Genomic DNA, 18,661 nt, shown 5'->3' with positions numbered 1-18,661 from the left:
ACTCCAGGCACCCCCTCCTGCTGCTGCTGAGGAAGTAGCTTTCGCACCAGCCTGCTTCTATTTTTGTTTTGCACTCATCAGTACCTATTTGCATCATCCAATGATTTTATCAAACATTTAGATAAGCTACTACAGCGGTTGAGTATTTCCTATTCTATGCTATTAAGTTTCAGGCACTTTGTGCACGCTATCATTGGCCACCCTGTGCAAGAGAATGGGGAGGATTCTCTTAGAAAGGTCTAATTCTGATGAACTTGAACTCATTCAAAAATGTGTCTTTCTGAATAAACGTTGATTTCAAAGCCTTTACCGTCAGTTTGAACACAAGTCATGGAGTGGCTGTTAAGTATTGTATATATATATGGAGTACATTGCATATTGTATGTCTGTGAATCTGAACACTTCCGATAAGGCACCATGATCTGTTTGTGTTAAAGCAGATTTGCCCATTCTGTTCTGGCCCAGGACAAATTGGATACATGTGCTCTAATTGAAAAAAAATGTAACCTATCTTTATCTCCCATTTCATACAATCCCTCCACCAATGTGTAAATTTACAGAATGGGTTTTTTCTGCATCTCTTTACCACTGACTCTGCTCATTTTACTGAGCCTTGCAGGAACTGAAGGAAACATCCTACATGGCCTATGTTTCTCCTCAAGTCCCCCCTTCCAAAAAAACCCTCCTAAGGCCAAATTTAGTTTCTAGTGCCTTCGAAACTAAACCAGTACAGCTCAAAGGGAAAATTCCTTGTATATATGGGACAGGCTCATGAGGAAGGCAAAATAAAATACAGGTAATTGCATTTTGAAAAGATTTTTCAGAGAGTTGCACCAGCCTACTTGTACAGTGGAAGATATAATATAGGGACTCTTGAGGGGCAAATAGAGGAGCATCCATTTCATTTTGCCTTCATCCAAAATGCCAGTTTATACCATAAAATGATTGACTATTAGGATGAGGTACTTGCATTGTTTCTCACCATTTTCTTTCACAATGAATGTTCAACTTCTATTAGAGTTTTCTTTTACACTCTTGCATACGCTGTTTAAAAGAGCAAAACAAATGCTACTTAACTGAATCGAAATATTTTCATTAGAACTAGCAATGCTAACCAAACTGAAATGCCAGCAATACAAGACTGCAAAATCTAGAATGTTAGTCTAGTTCATAATTGTCTTCTGAGAAGTGCAATTTGTTTTTTTTCCTCATTTGTAATATACAGTAAATGGGAAAAGAATTGAAAAATGCATAACATTTTTTTGGAGTAAAGGGCAAATTTAAGAAACCAAATGGCCTTATGTCTTATAATATCAGATTTTTACATACTGACACCATCCCAGAAAAACAAAGCTAGTTATGGCGGTTTCTGTATCCTACAACAAACAATTCAGATTTTGGATGATGAAGAATATAAAGCATTATAATATGGCCTTACGAGTAAATCAGACCATTTTTGTACATATTTTTGCACCTATCATTATTCCCACACATGATCAATAACTTTGCAATTCTGAGGACTCTACTCCCAACATATCTAAAGAACAAAAGCTGAGTAAGATAGAAAAGGGAAATCTCTGGATATTGCTGAATATTCCCAGTATCTTTCAACACTGACCATGACTTCCAGAGCTTCTAAAAACTGCAGTTGAACAATTATGTCCACTGTTGATTGGGAATTTCTCAAAATATTAGCACCCCAGACTTACTGCAACTTCAGCATTTAATTTGGGATGTTGGGGATGCAAACTATGCATTCTGCTACTGGGCTAAAGGGACAAATTTATCTAGAAGTGTACTGCTTGTTTCCCAGATCTCATGTGTCCCTCTAATGTTGATGGAAAAAACCATATCAACTTATGTAAGAGTTGTAATAATTACTAATGCAAATAGCCCAAACTCTTATTTAGAGATGATAGCAATTGAGAGTAGTATCTGAGCTGTTAAAACCAAGCAATGAAATAGTTGTAGAGGCCAGACAGAATTGGGGATGAAGATTTGTTTCTTAGTAATTACTTATGGGGTAAATTATGAGGAAGGGTGGGTAATAGTTGGAAGACCTTAAGATAGCTCAGAGAGCTGTCAATCTGGGGAACTCCTTAGGTCACCCAAAGAGGCTTCTCCCCTTTCACACTTCTACCAAGTTAGCTCTTTTAGGTCATCTGATACAATCAAATAAGTCAGACTAGTTCACAAGTGATCATTGCTGTGGAATTTGAAAGAGTCACTTATATACCAACATCATATAGTTCCCGGGAAAGGAGGCTTGATACCAATTTATAGGGAAAGTGGGGGGCGGGGGGGGGACTCATTGTAGGGCAATGACCCATTGGCTATTCCTGATAGAAGACTTTTTAGCCTTTCTTGTTCATGCACCTGGCAAAGAGGGATTTTAATTTTTAAAAAGCCAGCATATTTAATCTCAGCAGCTATCTAGATTGTTTTGATACATATTGAAGGGCAGTGTTAAACATCTTTAAGTCTCATAAGAGTTGTGACTTCTCTTGGGTTTTTGTGGAATTGGTATAATTAATCACCCCCTCACCCTTATTTGAAAGCTCTGCAGAAAAGGAAAGCAGCAGCTCACAGATGAAACTAGTTACTTTGTGGAATACACCTTAAACGTTCACATCTCCACTTCTCTCTCCAAGTTGATAAGTCAGCAGAACAGAAGAGGGGAGAACCCTCACAGAGGACCTAGGAGGACTACCAGAGATGGAACTGAAGAAGACTACACAATAAACTCCTCTTGCTGAAGTAATACCAATCATTCTGTAATAGTGAAAAAGAAACTTTAAGGGATTTCAGGAACAGGGTAAGAGCATTACTTTAAAGACAGATTTGGTTAAAAAGAACTGTGAAACATATCTTTTCTCTAAATTCTCTATACTTGCCAAATCATTTAATTCAATGTGTATGATTACATTTCCTGCTTCTAAATGTTAGTGAGGGATCACAAATGATTGTGTAGTAAGAATTAAAACCTGTTGATTCAATAATGTACGATTTGGAAATGTTACTATTAGCTGAGACTATCTCTTCCTGGAAGAGTATAACAATATCTAGAGGATAATTCTAAAACAAAGCCATTTAAAGGAGAGTTAGTCAATCAACGGAATTAAAGCAAGACTAGTCATGGACCAGACAGAGTAATGTCACAGGGATATTGACACAGGAATCTTTGTACATTTAAACATCTATTAGTGTGATTCATAATTACTGCCTCCACCAATGGAGAAACCAACAATCTGAAACCTACGACTGTAGGAAACAGTCATCCCTCTTTTGTCAATATTTTTAATAAGACATTCAGCATAAGGAAAAAATATGGGATCGAGGATATTATTATTGCTACCTGGGAAAAAGAATGGTGGAACTTGCTTCATTAAATATGCTGCACACTAGTCAATTTTTTAGCAAGGAAGAAGGTTGGGGGGGGAAAAAGGCTTCTCTGTTTTGATTAACAGAAGAATCTCTTGGCACCAAAGGTGCCAAATGTCACCCACAAGATTCAGATATGTCAAACAGAATCTAGCAACAGCTTACAAACTCATGTCCTGGCACAAAGGAGAAATGTTAAGTGTCAATGTTAAGTGTTAGAGCTATAGATTTATACATTGATGTAGAATTATAGATCAATGTATAAATCTTTCATGCCCAAACGTCAGGTCAGAAAAAAAGGTTTTATAAACTGAAAAGTGCAAGTTTCATCATATTCCAGGCATCAGAAAATCAGTACATTCCCAGGCCTATGTATGCATCATGAAAATGTACAAAAACACTACTGTCCAATATTAGATTTAAAGTGGCAGCAAAGAAAGGACAGCTTGTGATCAGCATTAAAGATTTCTCCAGCAGTAAAAGAAAAAAAGGGAAACGTTGCTATGGATTGGAAACAGGAGTGATTGGAAAATGTAGAATCTCATGTAGAAAAAAACCTGGAGTGTGTTGTATGTGTTATGTTATGGAATTAACCAGAAAGGAAGAGAAGATTTTCACGCTCTTTTCCAGTCCTCTGTACAAACTAGACTTCAAAGATCCTGTTATTGAAGAATCCATAAGCATGATGCAGACATTGAAGGCAAAAACACAAAGTGAATGAAGCTGAGTGGCTTGTTTTTTGTTCTGTGGGAGGGGGGAACAGCATTTGAATGTGTTGCGTGTATGTTTAAATTAAACTATCCCAAGATTTGCTATTCTGCAAATTAAGAAAAATGTGAACATTACTTTCGGACACTAAATCCCGTTACTGTATCAAAATATTAAGAGGTTTGAACACATTAAGAAAAAAAAAGATTAAAGGCAACAGTTTCCCTCCAGTCGTGTCCAACTCTAGGAGGTAGTGCTCATTTCCGATTCACAGCCAAAGAGCCAGCACTGTCTGAAAACGCTTTTGTGGTCATGTGGCCAGCATCAATGTTCCCTCTAAGCTGCGCGGCTGCGCGGCCGCGCACATAACAAGAAAACGCCGCGCAGCAGTTTCCAACTGCCACACAGTGTTTTTTAATGTCTTAAAATATGACTTAAAATATTCCCCCCTCCTCTCTCCACCGAACTCTCTCCTCCAGCAGGTGAAGTCAAGGAAGACTCTGCCCAGAGACCGATGACGCTGCAGAAGGGAGAATTCCCAATGGTCCTCTGGGGCTTCGTTGGTTCCTGGGAAAACGCAATTTGCTAGTTGTAGCCTGCATTTCTCTGCACATCCCGCGTTTCTCAGGCATTGCGTTGTCTGAAGGCCCGTTCTGGGCTCAGCAGCCCTTCTGCGATCCCTTCGCTTTGTGGAGAGAGGGAAGCAGCGTGGAGCTGGACTGCCTGAGCCAAAGGGGTCCACGGGATCTTGAGACTTGATTTTTGAGCAGTACCAATCCATTCCACTCTTTCCTTTCCCTTTCTGTCCTTCTTCTATCTTCCTTTCCTTATTTCCTTTTCCCTTCTTTTTTCTGTTCCCTTCCCTTCCCTTCTTCATCCTTTCCTTTCTTCTTTCCCATTTCCTTTCCTTTTTCCTTACTTTCTTTTCCATTTCCTTTCCTTTTTCTTTTCCTTTCTCTTTTCCTTTCCTTATTTTTTTCCTTTCTTTTTTTCTTTTCCCTTCCCTTCCCTTTCCCTCCCTTCTTCATCCTTTCCTTTTCTTCTTTCCCATTTCCTTTCCTTTCCTTCCCCCACCTTACCTTCCTTCCTTCCTGGGGATCTGAGGGAGAGGGAGGGGACCCTTTTCCTCCTTGCCCCCCCCAAACATCTGTTTCCTTTCCCTCCCCCAACTTACCTTCCTTCCTTCTTTCCTGGCAATCTGAGGGAGAGGGAGGGGACCCTTTTCCTCCTTGCCCCCCCCAACATCTGTTCTGATGGCAATTATGGCTAAAAAAAATTCAGGTGCTCAGGCATGAAAATGTGCCGCTCAAACACTATACTTTTCCGCGCATACAGAAAAAAAATTAGAGGGAACATTGGCCAGCATGACTATACACCGAAGGCACAAAGAACGCTATTTCCTTTCCACCGACATGTACCTATTTGTCTACTTGTATTTGCATGTTTCAAACTGCTCAGTGGGCAGGAGTTGGGACAATGAATGGAAGCTCACTCTGTCACGTGGTACTTAGGTCTCGAACTGCCAACCTTCTGAGATCTAAGTACAACGTGACAGAGTGAGCTTCTTAACCCGAGCCCAGCATCTTAACTGCTCGGCTAATGCACCCATTGTGAACATATACTGAGATACAAAGATCATCAAGTTAAAGAGATCTCACATCCAAGTCTAGATTTTGCACCAAGGAGTCTATCATTTGTCTGCATTACTAGTGTTCCAGAAGACATGTTGAAGGTGGTTTCCTGCAGTGTCTGACTAACCAGGAATTTGCTTTAATCTTAATTGCAGGGGGCTAGAGACTCCTTATATGCATGCCAACCCTTGCCCCACAGTAGCAAGGCATTGGATATGTTGAAACAAAGGCAAGCGGTATCCAGTCTAAACTGACATGGTAACATTTAACAGTGAGAGGCACTTGTAGCTCAAGTAATAAGGAACATGCCAACGACAAGAAAATACAAGAAATTAAATCGTTTTTTTTTCAAGCTTCTATGTTTAGAAACTTACTTTGTCATAAAAAACTATAAACAGAATATTTTGTCCCTTTTGATCAAGTAAAGCGTTTCCTCTTTGTCCCAATCTCATTTCCAAAAATAATAATAATATATATTTCTGCAGGTGCACCCTTAGGTGAGGTCCTCTCCATGTTTCCAGTACTGGCTCTCCTAGCTTCTGCTGAGGTAGGTCACATGCGCCCCACCCTCCTGACACTGTAAAGGAGGGGAGGTTGGCCTGTTGCTCAGTCCCACCTCACTTTATCCCGTTTGAGTTGCCCAGGGCATTAGATATGGTAGACTTCTTGAGAGTTGCAACTGTGTACTTAATCTGAGGTAAGCTTTGAGTGCAAGAACTTGGCTCAGGGTTTCGGACTGGCTCCTCTCCCTCTCGTGGGCCTTTGCTGTGGAAAAGAAAACATGTCCTGAGAAAAACCCATTCCTCTTCAACAAAATAAACTGTGCAAATAGTTTCCAAAGCATGCTACTCTGTCAAACTGACAGACTCATCCTCTTTCTCTTTGCTTTGTGCTATCCTTGAATTGGAAGGGAATGAAGTCTTTGGGATGGATTAATTCATTACTGTGCCCCCCCACCCCCCATTCCATTACTTCAAATACACACTCAAGTAACAGCAACAAAAATGGAGGAAATGGCTTCATGAAAAATGAATGCTAAAATTCAATTCTACATAACGTAAAGAATGATCCTCCCTTCCCCTCCTCCTCGGGCATCTCTCCAGAAAAAATTGGAAGCTTAACTTTATCCGTTGGTAATTATAGTTATCTTAAGTTGTCCTTTAGTAGAAACTATGTTAGCTTTAAATAGATACTTCATCTCTCTACGTTTAGCAGGCCCTGATGGGGAAGAGAGGGGAACAGTATTACAAGCCCAAGGCTAAATTATGATCGTTCATGTAGCATTAAAATCTGATTTAGCATTACACCTCATCTGGGCTAGTAAGATCTAAAAGGTCAAGATGAGCATTATATTAAGTATCATTCTGCTCTTGAGTATATTTTGTCACGGGGTTTATAAATAATATTATTAAATAAAATAAAATGTGTGCAAGTGTGTGATCATTCTAAAAGCCCCCCCCCCTCCAAATTAAAGATCAATTAAAAACAGTCCTCCCTACATCACATGCAGCTAAGCCAAATTCAAGTTTTGGTGCTCATTTCAGTCAGGTAGTCCTCAACTTACAACAGTTCATTTAATGACCATTCAAAGTTGCAATGGCACTGGAAAACATTGACCATTTTTCACACTTATGATAGTTGCAGCATCCCCATGGTCATGTGATCAACCTTTGATTGCTTGGCAACTGACTCATATTTATGATTATTGCAGTGTCCCAGGGTCATGTAATCACCTTTTATGACCTGGCAAGCAAAATCAATGGGGAAACCGGATTAACTTAACCAGTGTGTCACTACCTTAACAACTGCAGTGATTCACTTAACCACTGTGGTAAGAAAGGTTGTAAAATGGGGCAATACTCCCTTAACAACTCTCTTGCTTAGCAGCAGGAATTTTAGGCTCTATTGTGGTTGTAAGTCGAAGACTACCTGTACACAAACACAGCCCAACCCACCAACACAAAACAGATTCAAAATACAGTATGTAAATATTTCACCTGTTTCTGCCTGGGTCCACTTTGCTCAAGGCATTTATAAGTTCATTCTTCAAATACAGGTGAGGTCTTGGCAGTGTCCACTGTAGTTAAGAGAGACAGCACAGAAAAGGGAATCTAGTCAGATGACAAGTCTGCTGAGATAAGGTTTTTCTTTCCCTCTCCCAGAAAGGTAAGGAACCTCTAAAAATTACTGGATCAAAGAAAATAGTTTGGGGCTAGTTTTTTAATTAAGCAAAGACATCACAAATAGATTCTGTAAGTACAAGCAAAAAAACAGCAGTATTTTCTCATGAAAAAGTAAAATGTAGTGCACAGGGAAGGAGAGACACATTCTTACCAACACTGTAGAATCAGTTACTGTTCCATTGTGAAAACCTTTGTGACACCAATTTCTGAGCAGATCCAGTCCTGCAAAAAAGAAGAGCCAAAAAAGAAATGAATGCAAGCTCCCGAGGAAGAGTAAGTGCAAGCAGTTTTACTGATCACATTCTGTTCATACCGAAGAAAAGTGTGTAGAGGTGGCAGACATTCAGACCTTTCTATTTAGAGCAAAAAATTAAAATTAAGCTACAAGTATATGCTTTTCATTTGATAATGGAATTGTGCTGTACAGCACCCCAAATCGTTTTCATTTGAGACAGGCAGAAGAAAGAAAGAAAGAAAGAAAGAAAGAAAGAAAGAAAGAAAGAAAGAAAGAAAGAAAGAAAGAAAGAAAGAAAGAAAGAAAGAAGAAAGAAGAAAGAGAGAGAAAGCAAAAGCAAGCAAGAAAGAAAGAAACTCTTTTAGTCTGTATTATAAACTAGCCATACCTAAGAGAAATGATTCCAAGGGAGAAAGTTTTAGAGAAAGACTTGAAGGTTGCCCATGAAAGTGGGGCAGAGACTTAAAAAAACTTGGTGATGGGGTGCAAAGGTTTATGGCTGGCCAAATGCAAGAGAACAACATTAACACAGCCAGCAACGCCGGTAACTTTTGCTGGCAGTCCATAATGGCGATAATTGCAATGGTTTCAGGAATGTCCCAAAGCTCTGGGTTATACAACTTCACATCTATCCCATCTAAAGAAAGGATGTCTATGATGGCAAACCTATGAAGCCAGGTTGACTGGCACACACTGCATCCCCTGTTCCTCTTCTGGGTTTCTGGAGCGCATGCATGCATGATGAACAGCTGACCTTCGTGCATGCAGCAGTGCTGGAAACAGGAAGAGCAGGTCTTCCATTTTCTGCTGTGCGTAAGCATGCTGGCCAGCTGATTGTCATGCATGCACGCCTGTAACGGGAAGAATATCTGGATGGCGTGCGTGAATGCCCCAGAAACCAGAAATTCATTTTCCAGCGCACACATGACCCCTGGCCAGCTCATCTTCCAGGTTGCATCCCAGACGAGTGCACACGCACTTGTGTTCCCTTTTCAGCATTCGGTGCCAAAAAGGTTTGCCATCACTGGTCTATGTCATTGACTAGCAGCTCCCTGTCCTAGAAAAGAAAAGAAAACGGTGGGATTTATTTTTACCTTTGGATTTGTTCAAGAAATATTTCAGTTCCCACTGTGTAGTAAGGATGTTGTAATATCGCGGCTGCTCAAAGAAGCGTAGATAGTGCGTGGAGAAGCGTGAGGGGAAGACTCGCTCAAATTGCCCACGTCGAGTGTACTCATCCTCTGTCTCTATCAGGATACGGACATCATCTGGGGTCAGGATCTCCAGGATTGTGGAGCAGAATTCCTGGGGCCAAGAATTAAAAGGCATTACATCAACTTTTCTGCATTACCTATTCATTTTTGCAAGCTTTGGAAATACTAGGTGGGCAGGAACTGGAGCAAGTAACAAGAGCTCACCCATTGCGTGGCACTCGGCTCTCAAATCCTGGCTGCCAACTCACCAGCTGACAAGCTGAGCGTCTTTAACCACTGAGCCACCCCTCCCAACATTAATATTACAGCAAACGAAACTCGTGCTCCAAGAATACATACAGCAAAGCTCAGCAAATCAGCTTAAATTCTACAGTAGATTTTTAAACAATACCTGAAGCAGAACATTATTAGGACACAAGAGTATGCAAAAGGATATGTACCAAGCATTCAAACCAAGCAAATGAACATCATACTAGGAATCTTTCCATTTATACAATCTTAACAGAATTATCCATAACATTTGTCTATGAACCATAGGAATAGTGTAAGCACATACACTCTTGTACCTCTGCTTGTAAAATTAAGCACACCACCACACACAACCAATCCACATAGATTCTAACTGCATCCCATTCACTCATATGAACTTTTAAGTTCTTCATTGCTAAGCATTTTCTTTTTAAATCGAAGAAATTTGCCAGTCAGGATAGCAGACGCAAGCAGTTTAAATCTGTCTGTGTGTATCACTGACAGTTTCCTCTCAAAATCTCTCCATGCAATCTGAACTCTCACATCATTCTATGCAACCTGGACCAACAGTAGCAGGGGCAGGACTGATCCCCGCCTCTGTACTGATTAGAGAAAGTTTGAAAAAACAATAAGAATCCCAAAACAGCCCATCAAACAATCCAAAAACATCGCTCGGAACGGGTAGAATGCTTGAAACAATACCATTCACACCAGTCACATTTTGTACTAAGATTGAAGCAAAATTCTAGAAGCATGGCTTATACTGAAAGCAGCCAGTTTCAAGTGGAAAATTGCACATTTCTAGTTTTCCAAGTGGAAAATTGTAGTGGCCCAAACAGCTGGTTGAATTTCAAACAATCCCCAAACCAAAGAAAAACAGTATTGCAAGCCTTCTGAAGACCTTGCCACAAAGATTGAAGTCAGGGAATATGGTGCCACCACATACACCTACCTGCTCTGGTAGTTTCTGGGTCAAGTAATAGGCTTTTTTTGCTTTCTCAGCAGTCAGCAACTCCACAGGCGGCTTGCTTTTTTCCTTCATTACAGTGTTCAAGCTAGACAACCCAAGAGTTAAAATTATTAATCAAGGGAATTAAACAATCAGGCCAGAAATTGGTTAATACCCTTGTTACCTAGAGCAAAAATTGTTTATTTCAATGATAGCCCCCTCCCCCCCCAAATAGCCTTACAGATAAAACATTAATGAAGATCAGGCAAAGCTTCCAAAGAATGCTTAACATTACAGTGTTGAAACAAAATTCCCCAAGTTGGGGTGGGCAAATCTTTTGGCTTAAAGAGATTGAACCAGAAATATATAAATACTTCCATAATTCATAATCAAATATGGATAATACAATTTTACTTGAAATCCAACCTGTTTTTAAAAACAGTTGATCAGTCCATTGTCTGGAGAATTCAATCGTTGTATTATTTTTACCCAAACACAGAATCTATTAAACTTAAACTTTTTAATGTACCACAGGGAGATACAATTCTCCTGGTTCTTTTTATCTTTAAACCTGTAAATTATTAACTAAATTAGCTCATAAGAGCTCCATAATAAAGATATGGTATTTCTTTTGTGGTATCACAAAATGGAATTTGAAAAATTGTTATGAGCATCACAGGTAGTGCTAGTTAAAATGGGGGTGGACATTTTTTAATGAAATGTTGCATCACCCCTATTTCTGCTGTCAGTGAATAACGCATAGGTTTAGAGGATTCATCCAGGAAAAACTGTTTACTTTTTATCAGTTATAAAATTGGTATTTGTTAATAATTCTTTTGCTAAAACTAGGTCTATAGAAAACCACACTGAAGGCTTACCATCCTAGAAATTTGGTAAAAGTAATCATTCTTACCCAGCATCCAACTCACACACTATCTTAAAGAGTGGCTGTTAGGTATTCCTAACATTCCCAACAGTGACAAACCTATTATTGCTTAAACGTTCCTAGATCATAGGCCATTTAACCAGATACATGAAATATTGTTTAAATATTGTTTTAAAAAAGCTATTTTACATATATTTATTATTGGTTGGATTTATATCCTTCCTTTCCTTCAGAAGCAAAATACAGCATACTCAATGGTCCCTCCTCCAATTGTTTCCCCATAACAACAATTATGTGGGGTTAAATTTTCTCCTCAACTGCAATTTCAGAAAGATAACTGTAAGAAAAACCAATTGGTCCCAAATCAACAATTAAGCTTCCATGGCTAAAAACAGACTTCATCCAGGGTCTCTTCTTCCTACTTCAGTACTTGAGCCTTAGAGGTAAGAAGGAGTAAAGGCAAAAGAAGCCTAAAACAACAACGATTGCCTACAGATAGTACCCCTTACTTATAGCTTTCAGAAGACTTCAGAAATGTCTGATGTTTTCAAATCCTTCCTAGAAATGTTTTTCTAAGGCTCTAAGTATATTGAAGCACATGACATAATATGACAGCAAAATATACATAGCTAGATGAGCAGTGTTGGGCTGAATCAAACATCCCACTCTGAAAGAAGTCCTTTATTTCCATCTCTGATTTTTCTTTCTGAACTTGCAATCTGACCTGGTTGTGGAGCTGCTGGCACTTCCGGTAGGTGAAGCCACATCTTCTGCATTAGGCAACTGAAAGCCAGCCAAGTTAAGGGCATCCCGGACCATTTGGCCTTTGATGCTCACATCAAGAGGAGAATTTGAATGAAGGCTGCCAGAAAAAAATAGGCATGTTTGTGGAAATTTGTTTAATAGGCTCATCTTCTTTCTTTTGACTTTCACATTCAGGATAGCTGTCCATGCAAATTACAAGCTCAAATCAAAGCGAGGGGGAAAATGGCAAAGGGATAATCAATTCAAAACTGCACAGTAATATTGTTTCAGGAAAGTTACACCATAACCAGTCACTATCTTACTCTCCCCTACAGTGCTCCTTAATCTCTCCTTCCACTTAATTCCTTCTCATGAAAAAATTGGAGCAATAAACAATATCTTAACACTACAAAGACTTCACAATGAAAACAAATCAGCAAACACTTAGGAAACAGGCTGGAGACTATGGACATTGCAATTGAAATTGAATTTAAATACGTCCCAAAATAGCATGTATTGAATGGTGCATGAAGCAGAGTTTACCTAGGGGAAATGTTGACTTCCAGGATCCATGGCTTAAGGTTCTCATCCAGCATAACATCAAACCCAAACAGCTCATGGCAGCAATAAGGACGCCGCACATACATCTTCACAAGGTTGATTATGTAGGGCTCTGACCTGAAATGTAAAACAGAGGCTCTGTTAATCAAGGAAGAAAAACCAGCCTGCAGGGAGGCCATTTTTCAGAACTTGCTATACTATGAATCACTTATCTATGTATATTGAACAAGTGACTCCAAAAACCAAAGTGTCTTTTTCTTATGGGTGAGATGATGATCTCATTGAAGGGGTTTTCGTGGATCTCGCCTTAATTCACACTACTAAGATTCTGATGAGACAATATCAGTTAACTTCAATAAAGTAAAAGTACAGTGTGATCGTTTGAGTCCTGAAGATAAGATGAATTATGTCAACAGATTCATGGGCTCATAAGCAAGCCTCAACAGACAACAATTTAACTAAAAGGCAGGGGGAGGGAGACACAAAAGAGGGAGAAGAACATCCCATGACTTACGCAATGATGGTTTTGACAACAATATCTTTTATCTTCTCCCAAATAGCGTCACTATCAACTCCTTTCTGGGTCAAATAGTTCCAAAGTGCCTTCAGTGCCCTGTGTAGATAGAGCACAGCATGTAAACAAATAAACATTACACCCAATGAAATCATTACCTTAGATTTCCCTTGTTAATGGGAAAAAAGGAAATATAGCCCACACTCTACTGAAATGAAAGAGAGAGTTCCCCTCTTGCCTATCAACAAAAAGATCACTCAATACTATTGAGATGAAGCAGCAGCTGGTGCTCAGAGGCCTCAAACAACAGAATGCCCCGTACCATACTTCTCCTTCGTGTCTCCTGACACTCACCACTTATGGCCCTGGCAAGCAGTTTCATCTGCATTAGACTTGTATTCTACATTTTTCTTGTTGATGCTATAATTCGTTAAGTGCATGTACTTGTTGTTGAGACTTTTCATGGAAGAAGAGTACCTGCAGCGAGCAAAATAAAAGGTAATGGAACTGGTTTAAAATACTGATTTCGTGTCAGGATTGACTACTGAGAAAAAAGACTGCCTACAGCCATAGCTACACAGTAGAACCAGGTACAGGGAGACTTCAACTTACAAGCAATGACTTAGCAAACCCACTTTACAATGAACCTCCCCAAATCTTCACACGACTCAGTTTTGAAGTTACAACTGCCGCAGTGCCCCTATGGTCATGTAAACAAAACTGAGTGTTTTGGCAAGCCGCCCTTTCTTACCACCGACCACAGGGATACTGCAGGACTCCCCCACCTCTCTCTCCCCCCCAGGCCTGCTTCCCACCCCACTGGATCACACCTCCAACCTGCCACCAACCCTTGTCACTGATCATTCATTCACTCTTTATTGGGTGATTTCCTTCTGAAAGCAGCCGCTGGATTGCGCAGCCTTCCTACACAGTGGAGGCTGAGTGGCTTCCCCCCCTGAAATTGACCGCAATTGCTCTGAAATGGCACCTGCTTCTAGAATTGAGCCACACACCTTGCAGGGCTGCCAAGGGGCAAGGAGTCCTGCTTTCCTTCCTACCGTGATCTCATTGCAGCTACTCCCTTGCTGTGGGATACTGGGAGTGGGGTGGGGGTGGGGGGTGAGAAGTAGGCCCAAGGCCTTAGAGATGCCTGAGGGACAGGTTAGAGGAGCACAGTGTGCCTCAGGGAGTGGGGGAGGCATTGGAAAATCCAAGGAGGGCCTGAGCCTGAACTAGGCCTCCCAGGGCCTCTGCCACCTCTGAGGGACCCCATGCTCTACTTAACCACATCAAGAAGAGCAGGGATGGGGGTTGTTAAGCAAGGTGATCAAATGGGCTCCTTGCTTAACTGTCACAACTCGTGACCATAAAGGGTGGGCTACATTATCGCCTTAAGTCAAGGACTATCTGTAATAGGTATTTAATGCTCATCGTTTATATGAAGAACTGTGGGAAATGGTGGCCATCCTGAACTAGAACTATCAGCATCCCTTACCATTGCTCATGCCAACCGGCTTTATTAGTAGTTAAGCGATATTTAGAGAACCACAAACTTCCCATATTTGGCTTAAATCAAGATATGGCTACAGAATGCCACATGCACTGAATATCAGGAGGCTATTTTAATTGAAGAATATATGTTACTCTGCAATGAATGAACTGAGAAATGTAATTTCAGATCATGTTCCAGCATGTTGCAATCCGGGCCATCTTACTTATGTTTTTTTGCAATCCTTTTACAAGCAATCAATTCCTGAGGAACTTACTTGCAGCTGGCAAAACGAACAAGTCCATCTTTGAACAAGTAAACACGTAGGGGATCATAGCTGGTCACGTAAACATAAATCCTTAGGTCAAACTTACTTCCACCAATGAGGTAGGGCTTATGTATGTATCTGGAAAAGGGGAAGAGACAGTGAGCTACAAGGAAGCTAAATTCCAGAAGAACAAGCCCTAGGACTGTCACTATACTTCATTCTTTACCCATCACTGACAGAACTGAAAGTTGGCTTCTCTCCTACAGCTTTTGAGACTACACTTTCAAAAAATACCATTCCACATCATAGAAAAACATAATCTCCAGGCTAATTTCAGGAGACACTTTGATGCACTAACAATAGCTATTCCATCAGTGCTTTGCTTTTTCATTGAAGGCAAAAGAAACCATCTTCACAGAACAATATGGTTTTCACAGTTGCAGGAAACATGTTTACATATGGTACCATATTTTTCATAGTATAAAACGTTCTGGAGTATAAGACACACCTTGGTTTTTGGGGAGGAAAATAATAATAAGAAAACTTCTGCCTCTGCTCACCAGCACCCATGGTATTCAGCTGACACACGGTAACAAGGTCAGCCAATGAATAAGCATAGCAACTGTCAGCCAATGAAGGCTATTTGGACTCTGGAATTTGCTGTGTGAGCAACAAGGAGACAGGAAGGAGCCCGACTTAGCCAAGAACTGAAAGTGAAACTGCTTGTGTTTTGCTTGTATTTACTGCTACCTAGGAAAACCTGCTTTTGGTAATGTATTGTATAATATTGTTATTTTGAATCCTGCTGAATCAGTTACTTGTGTATGCAAACTCTGACCAACCAGATCAGTTTCAGCACTAATTGCAGCCTGATTCAGCACAGTTGATTGGCGGGTGGATCGGACTGCCGGAATACCCCCAATTAGCTGTTCCAGGCTGCAGGGATTGCCACAAACCATCACTGCCTCCATGCCTCGCATTTTTGGCCTTTGGTGGGGGTGGTTGTGGCTTCATTCGGTATATAAGACACACCCAAATTTTCACCCTCTTTGGGGGGGGGGGGGAAAGGTGCGTCTTGTACTCCGAAAAATACGTTACGTCTCCTTGATGTAGCTTATTACCTCATTCACCAGAGGTTGGAAGGAAAAGTTGGTTTACCTTTGCACCAGCAATGGTCTACGCTTGGGCAACTGGCTCCATTTATGGATGACCTGTATTCCAATGCCTCTAGCAGAAGCTGGCTAACAGACAGAGAGAGAGAAGTACATAACCATGCACTGTTATGCTGCAGTTCAAAACTGAAACATCAGGGAAAAAATCTGGAAATAGTACACAAAAATAAAAAGTCTGCCTCAAATTAGACCTAATTCCTACTGACTACCCAGACATGTTCATGATTTCTTAGCAACAACATAGAAATGGTTGCTACTTACTTCCAGAAAGTTTTTTCAACCTCTCAGTGTAGTCTACTGCTTTGGGATTTCCTGGTGGTTTCCTATCTATGGACTAATTAAGTTTAAACTTGCTTAGGGTATCTGAGACCAGCCAAAGTCCATTACATGCTGTCATATGCAAGTACCCTTATGTTTATACTGCTGGTCCTAAATAAATTCCTAGTGCAGTCTTCAAATAACTTAACATTATTTTTTAAAGTGGTTTGTTTTGTTTCAGATGCAATAGAAAAACAATGTAAAATAGCTGCAGGAATATGTGTTACATTGTCCCATAATGGAGTACAACAGCTTTGGGAAACATTTGGGGATCACTGGATAATTAGCTAGGTAGCCTGTATAATTTAAAACCCTATGTGGCTGCAGTTAAAGTACACTATATAACAGTGGGTCTCAACCTTCCTAATGCCGCGACCCTTTAATACAGTTCCTCATGTTGTGGTGACCCCCAACCATAAAATTATTTTATGTTTTCCGTATTTTTTCAAAAATATGTGTTTTCCGATGGTCTTAGGCGACCCCTGTGAAAGCGTCGTTCGACCCCCAAAGGGGTCCCGACCCACAGGTTGAGAACCACTGCTATATAACCTATTTAGTACAAATGCGTAACTTTGAGAATATCAAATGTTTAGAAAACGGAGAACAAGGGATCAACTAAAAACTAAAGAACTTATAATTGACTTCAGGAGGAAGAGAGATGTACATTTACCGTTGTACATAAATGGTGAGGAGGTGGGGAGGGTTGGTATTTTAAATTTCTGGGCATTTGTATCTCGGAGGATCTCTCATGGATCATGAATGCTATAACATGCTTGTGAAGAAGGCACAGAAGAGGCTGTACTTCCTGAGAATGCTAAGAAAGATAGATAGAAGTAGATCTATCTCAGCATCTACTTCTGTCCTATTATGAGTGTGTCCTGACATAAGGCATTCTTGCATGGCATGGGAGCAGCTCTGCAGCAGACAAAAAAGCTCTACGGAGAATCATTATCACCGGGTTCCAGCTACCAACCCTAGATGACATCTTCGCATCTCGCTGTTTGAAGTTGCATAACATTCTCAGAGACTCTTCCCACCCTGCTTACGATCTTTTTAGACTGTTGAACTAAACAATGAACTAAAGGGCCACCATCAGTGAGCTATTGGCCAGCACTTCTTGGTCTGTTGTGGGGATGCTTGGGTGGTTTAGGGGCGGGGATTTTTTTTGCTGGGTTGGGTGTGTGTTTGGGGATTGTTGTGTGTGTTGGACCTGCTCTCTGGGTGTTATGTGAATTTCGTTGTATGTGTATACTGTGTATATAGGTACAATGACAATAAAGTAACTACCCTTAAAAATATGGAGATAGGAAAGTGTTAAAAGCAGCAAATGCGTATCAGTAAGTGCTCAAAAGTCAGCACTTGTTTAATATTTTACAACTATCCTATTTCTTTCCATTGTGATGCTCACCATTCCCCTTTCTTTTTGACATGCTTAAGGACTAATCCCTCCACTAACAACATTCAACACTGTGACACAATCACTAGAATACATAAATAAATCTATCAAGTGCAAAACCTAGGCAGAACGTGGAGCAGACGTTTGCATGCTGGGATAGGCAGGGAGCCACATAGTTGGACCAAAGCAGAAAGCTGAAAGAGTGTGCCCTATCCACATTTGAATCAGAGCATATCTGCACCCTCACCGGCTTCACAATCCACTTCTGACGACCCGCACAATCTTCCCAAGCTTTCCTGAGAAGCTTGATATCTTGAGGGAGGATGAAAGATTGGGGCAAAAAGTTGAACTCCTTTTTCCCAAAGCGCAGTTGCATTTTGGACACATTTCTCCACAGACGGTCTTTCCGACCAATTTGGAATGAGCCAGGAAAGTGGTTCAACTGTAGATAGGAAATGAGGAGGAATAACAGAGTAAGAAGGTCCCAGTCACCTCTGGCTGGTACCATCTCCCCAAATTCTGTTACATTTGTGTGAATATCATTTGTACAAGCCCAAATCTTTGAATTGCACCTCCTACAGATAGAGATCATTGTTGGTACATCTATCACAATGGCTGAATCCACAAAATACACTAAGCCTAGCCAGCTGCTTAATCCAACCATAATAAATTAATTTTGAATCTGCCAATGCACATCTGGTTATCCTAACCAGATCAAGTCCCATCATTCTAGGGGCTACAGAAGCTCTGTCCACTTCCTCCA

The 18,661-nt window shown here is 40.5% G+C and overlaps 1 protein-coding gene across 2 annotated transcripts in view; it reads right to left on the bottom strand.

Annotated features, from left to right (window-relative positions):
* Positions 1 to 6,057: 6,057 nt before the first annotated feature.
* Positions 6,058 to 18,661, bottom strand: part of TTLL4 (tubulin tyrosine ligase like 4) — a 30,291-nt gene continuing 17,687 nt past the window's right edge. For both annotated transcript variants that reach the window (XM_081949449.1, XM_081949450.1), the window contains exons 8-19: positions 18,146 to 18,340; positions 16,171 to 16,253; positions 15,022 to 15,150; positions 13,610 to 13,732; positions 13,256 to 13,354; positions 12,724 to 12,858; positions 12,161 to 12,298; positions 10,554 to 10,656; positions 9,233 to 9,443; positions 8,055 to 8,125; positions 7,718 to 7,797; positions 6,058 to 6,485 (exon numbers count right to left, since the gene is read on the bottom strand). In XM_081949449.1, coding sequence (XP_081805575.1) covers positions 6,338 to 6,485; positions 7,718 to 7,797; positions 8,055 to 8,125; positions 9,233 to 9,443; positions 10,554 to 10,656; positions 12,161 to 12,298; positions 12,724 to 12,858; positions 13,256 to 13,354; positions 13,610 to 13,732; positions 15,022 to 15,150; positions 16,171 to 16,253; positions 18,146 to 18,340 — 1,515 coding nt within the window. In that variant the 3' untranslated portion in view covers positions 6,058 to 6,337. The remainder of the gene's footprint in view (positions 6,486 to 7,717; positions 7,798 to 8,054; positions 8,126 to 9,232; positions 9,444 to 10,553; positions 10,657 to 12,160; positions 12,299 to 12,723; positions 12,859 to 13,255; positions 13,355 to 13,609; positions 13,733 to 15,021; positions 15,151 to 16,170; positions 16,254 to 18,145; positions 18,341 to 18,661) is intronic.

This window comes from Natrix helvetica (genome assembly GCF_964273705.1).
Source record: "Natrix helvetica genome assembly, chromosome: 1".
Classification (NCBI taxonomy): Eukaryota; Metazoa; Chordata; class Lepidosauria; order Squamata; family Natricidae; genus Natrix; species Natrix helvetica.
This window is presented reverse-complemented; position numbering and strand designations above follow the sequence as displayed.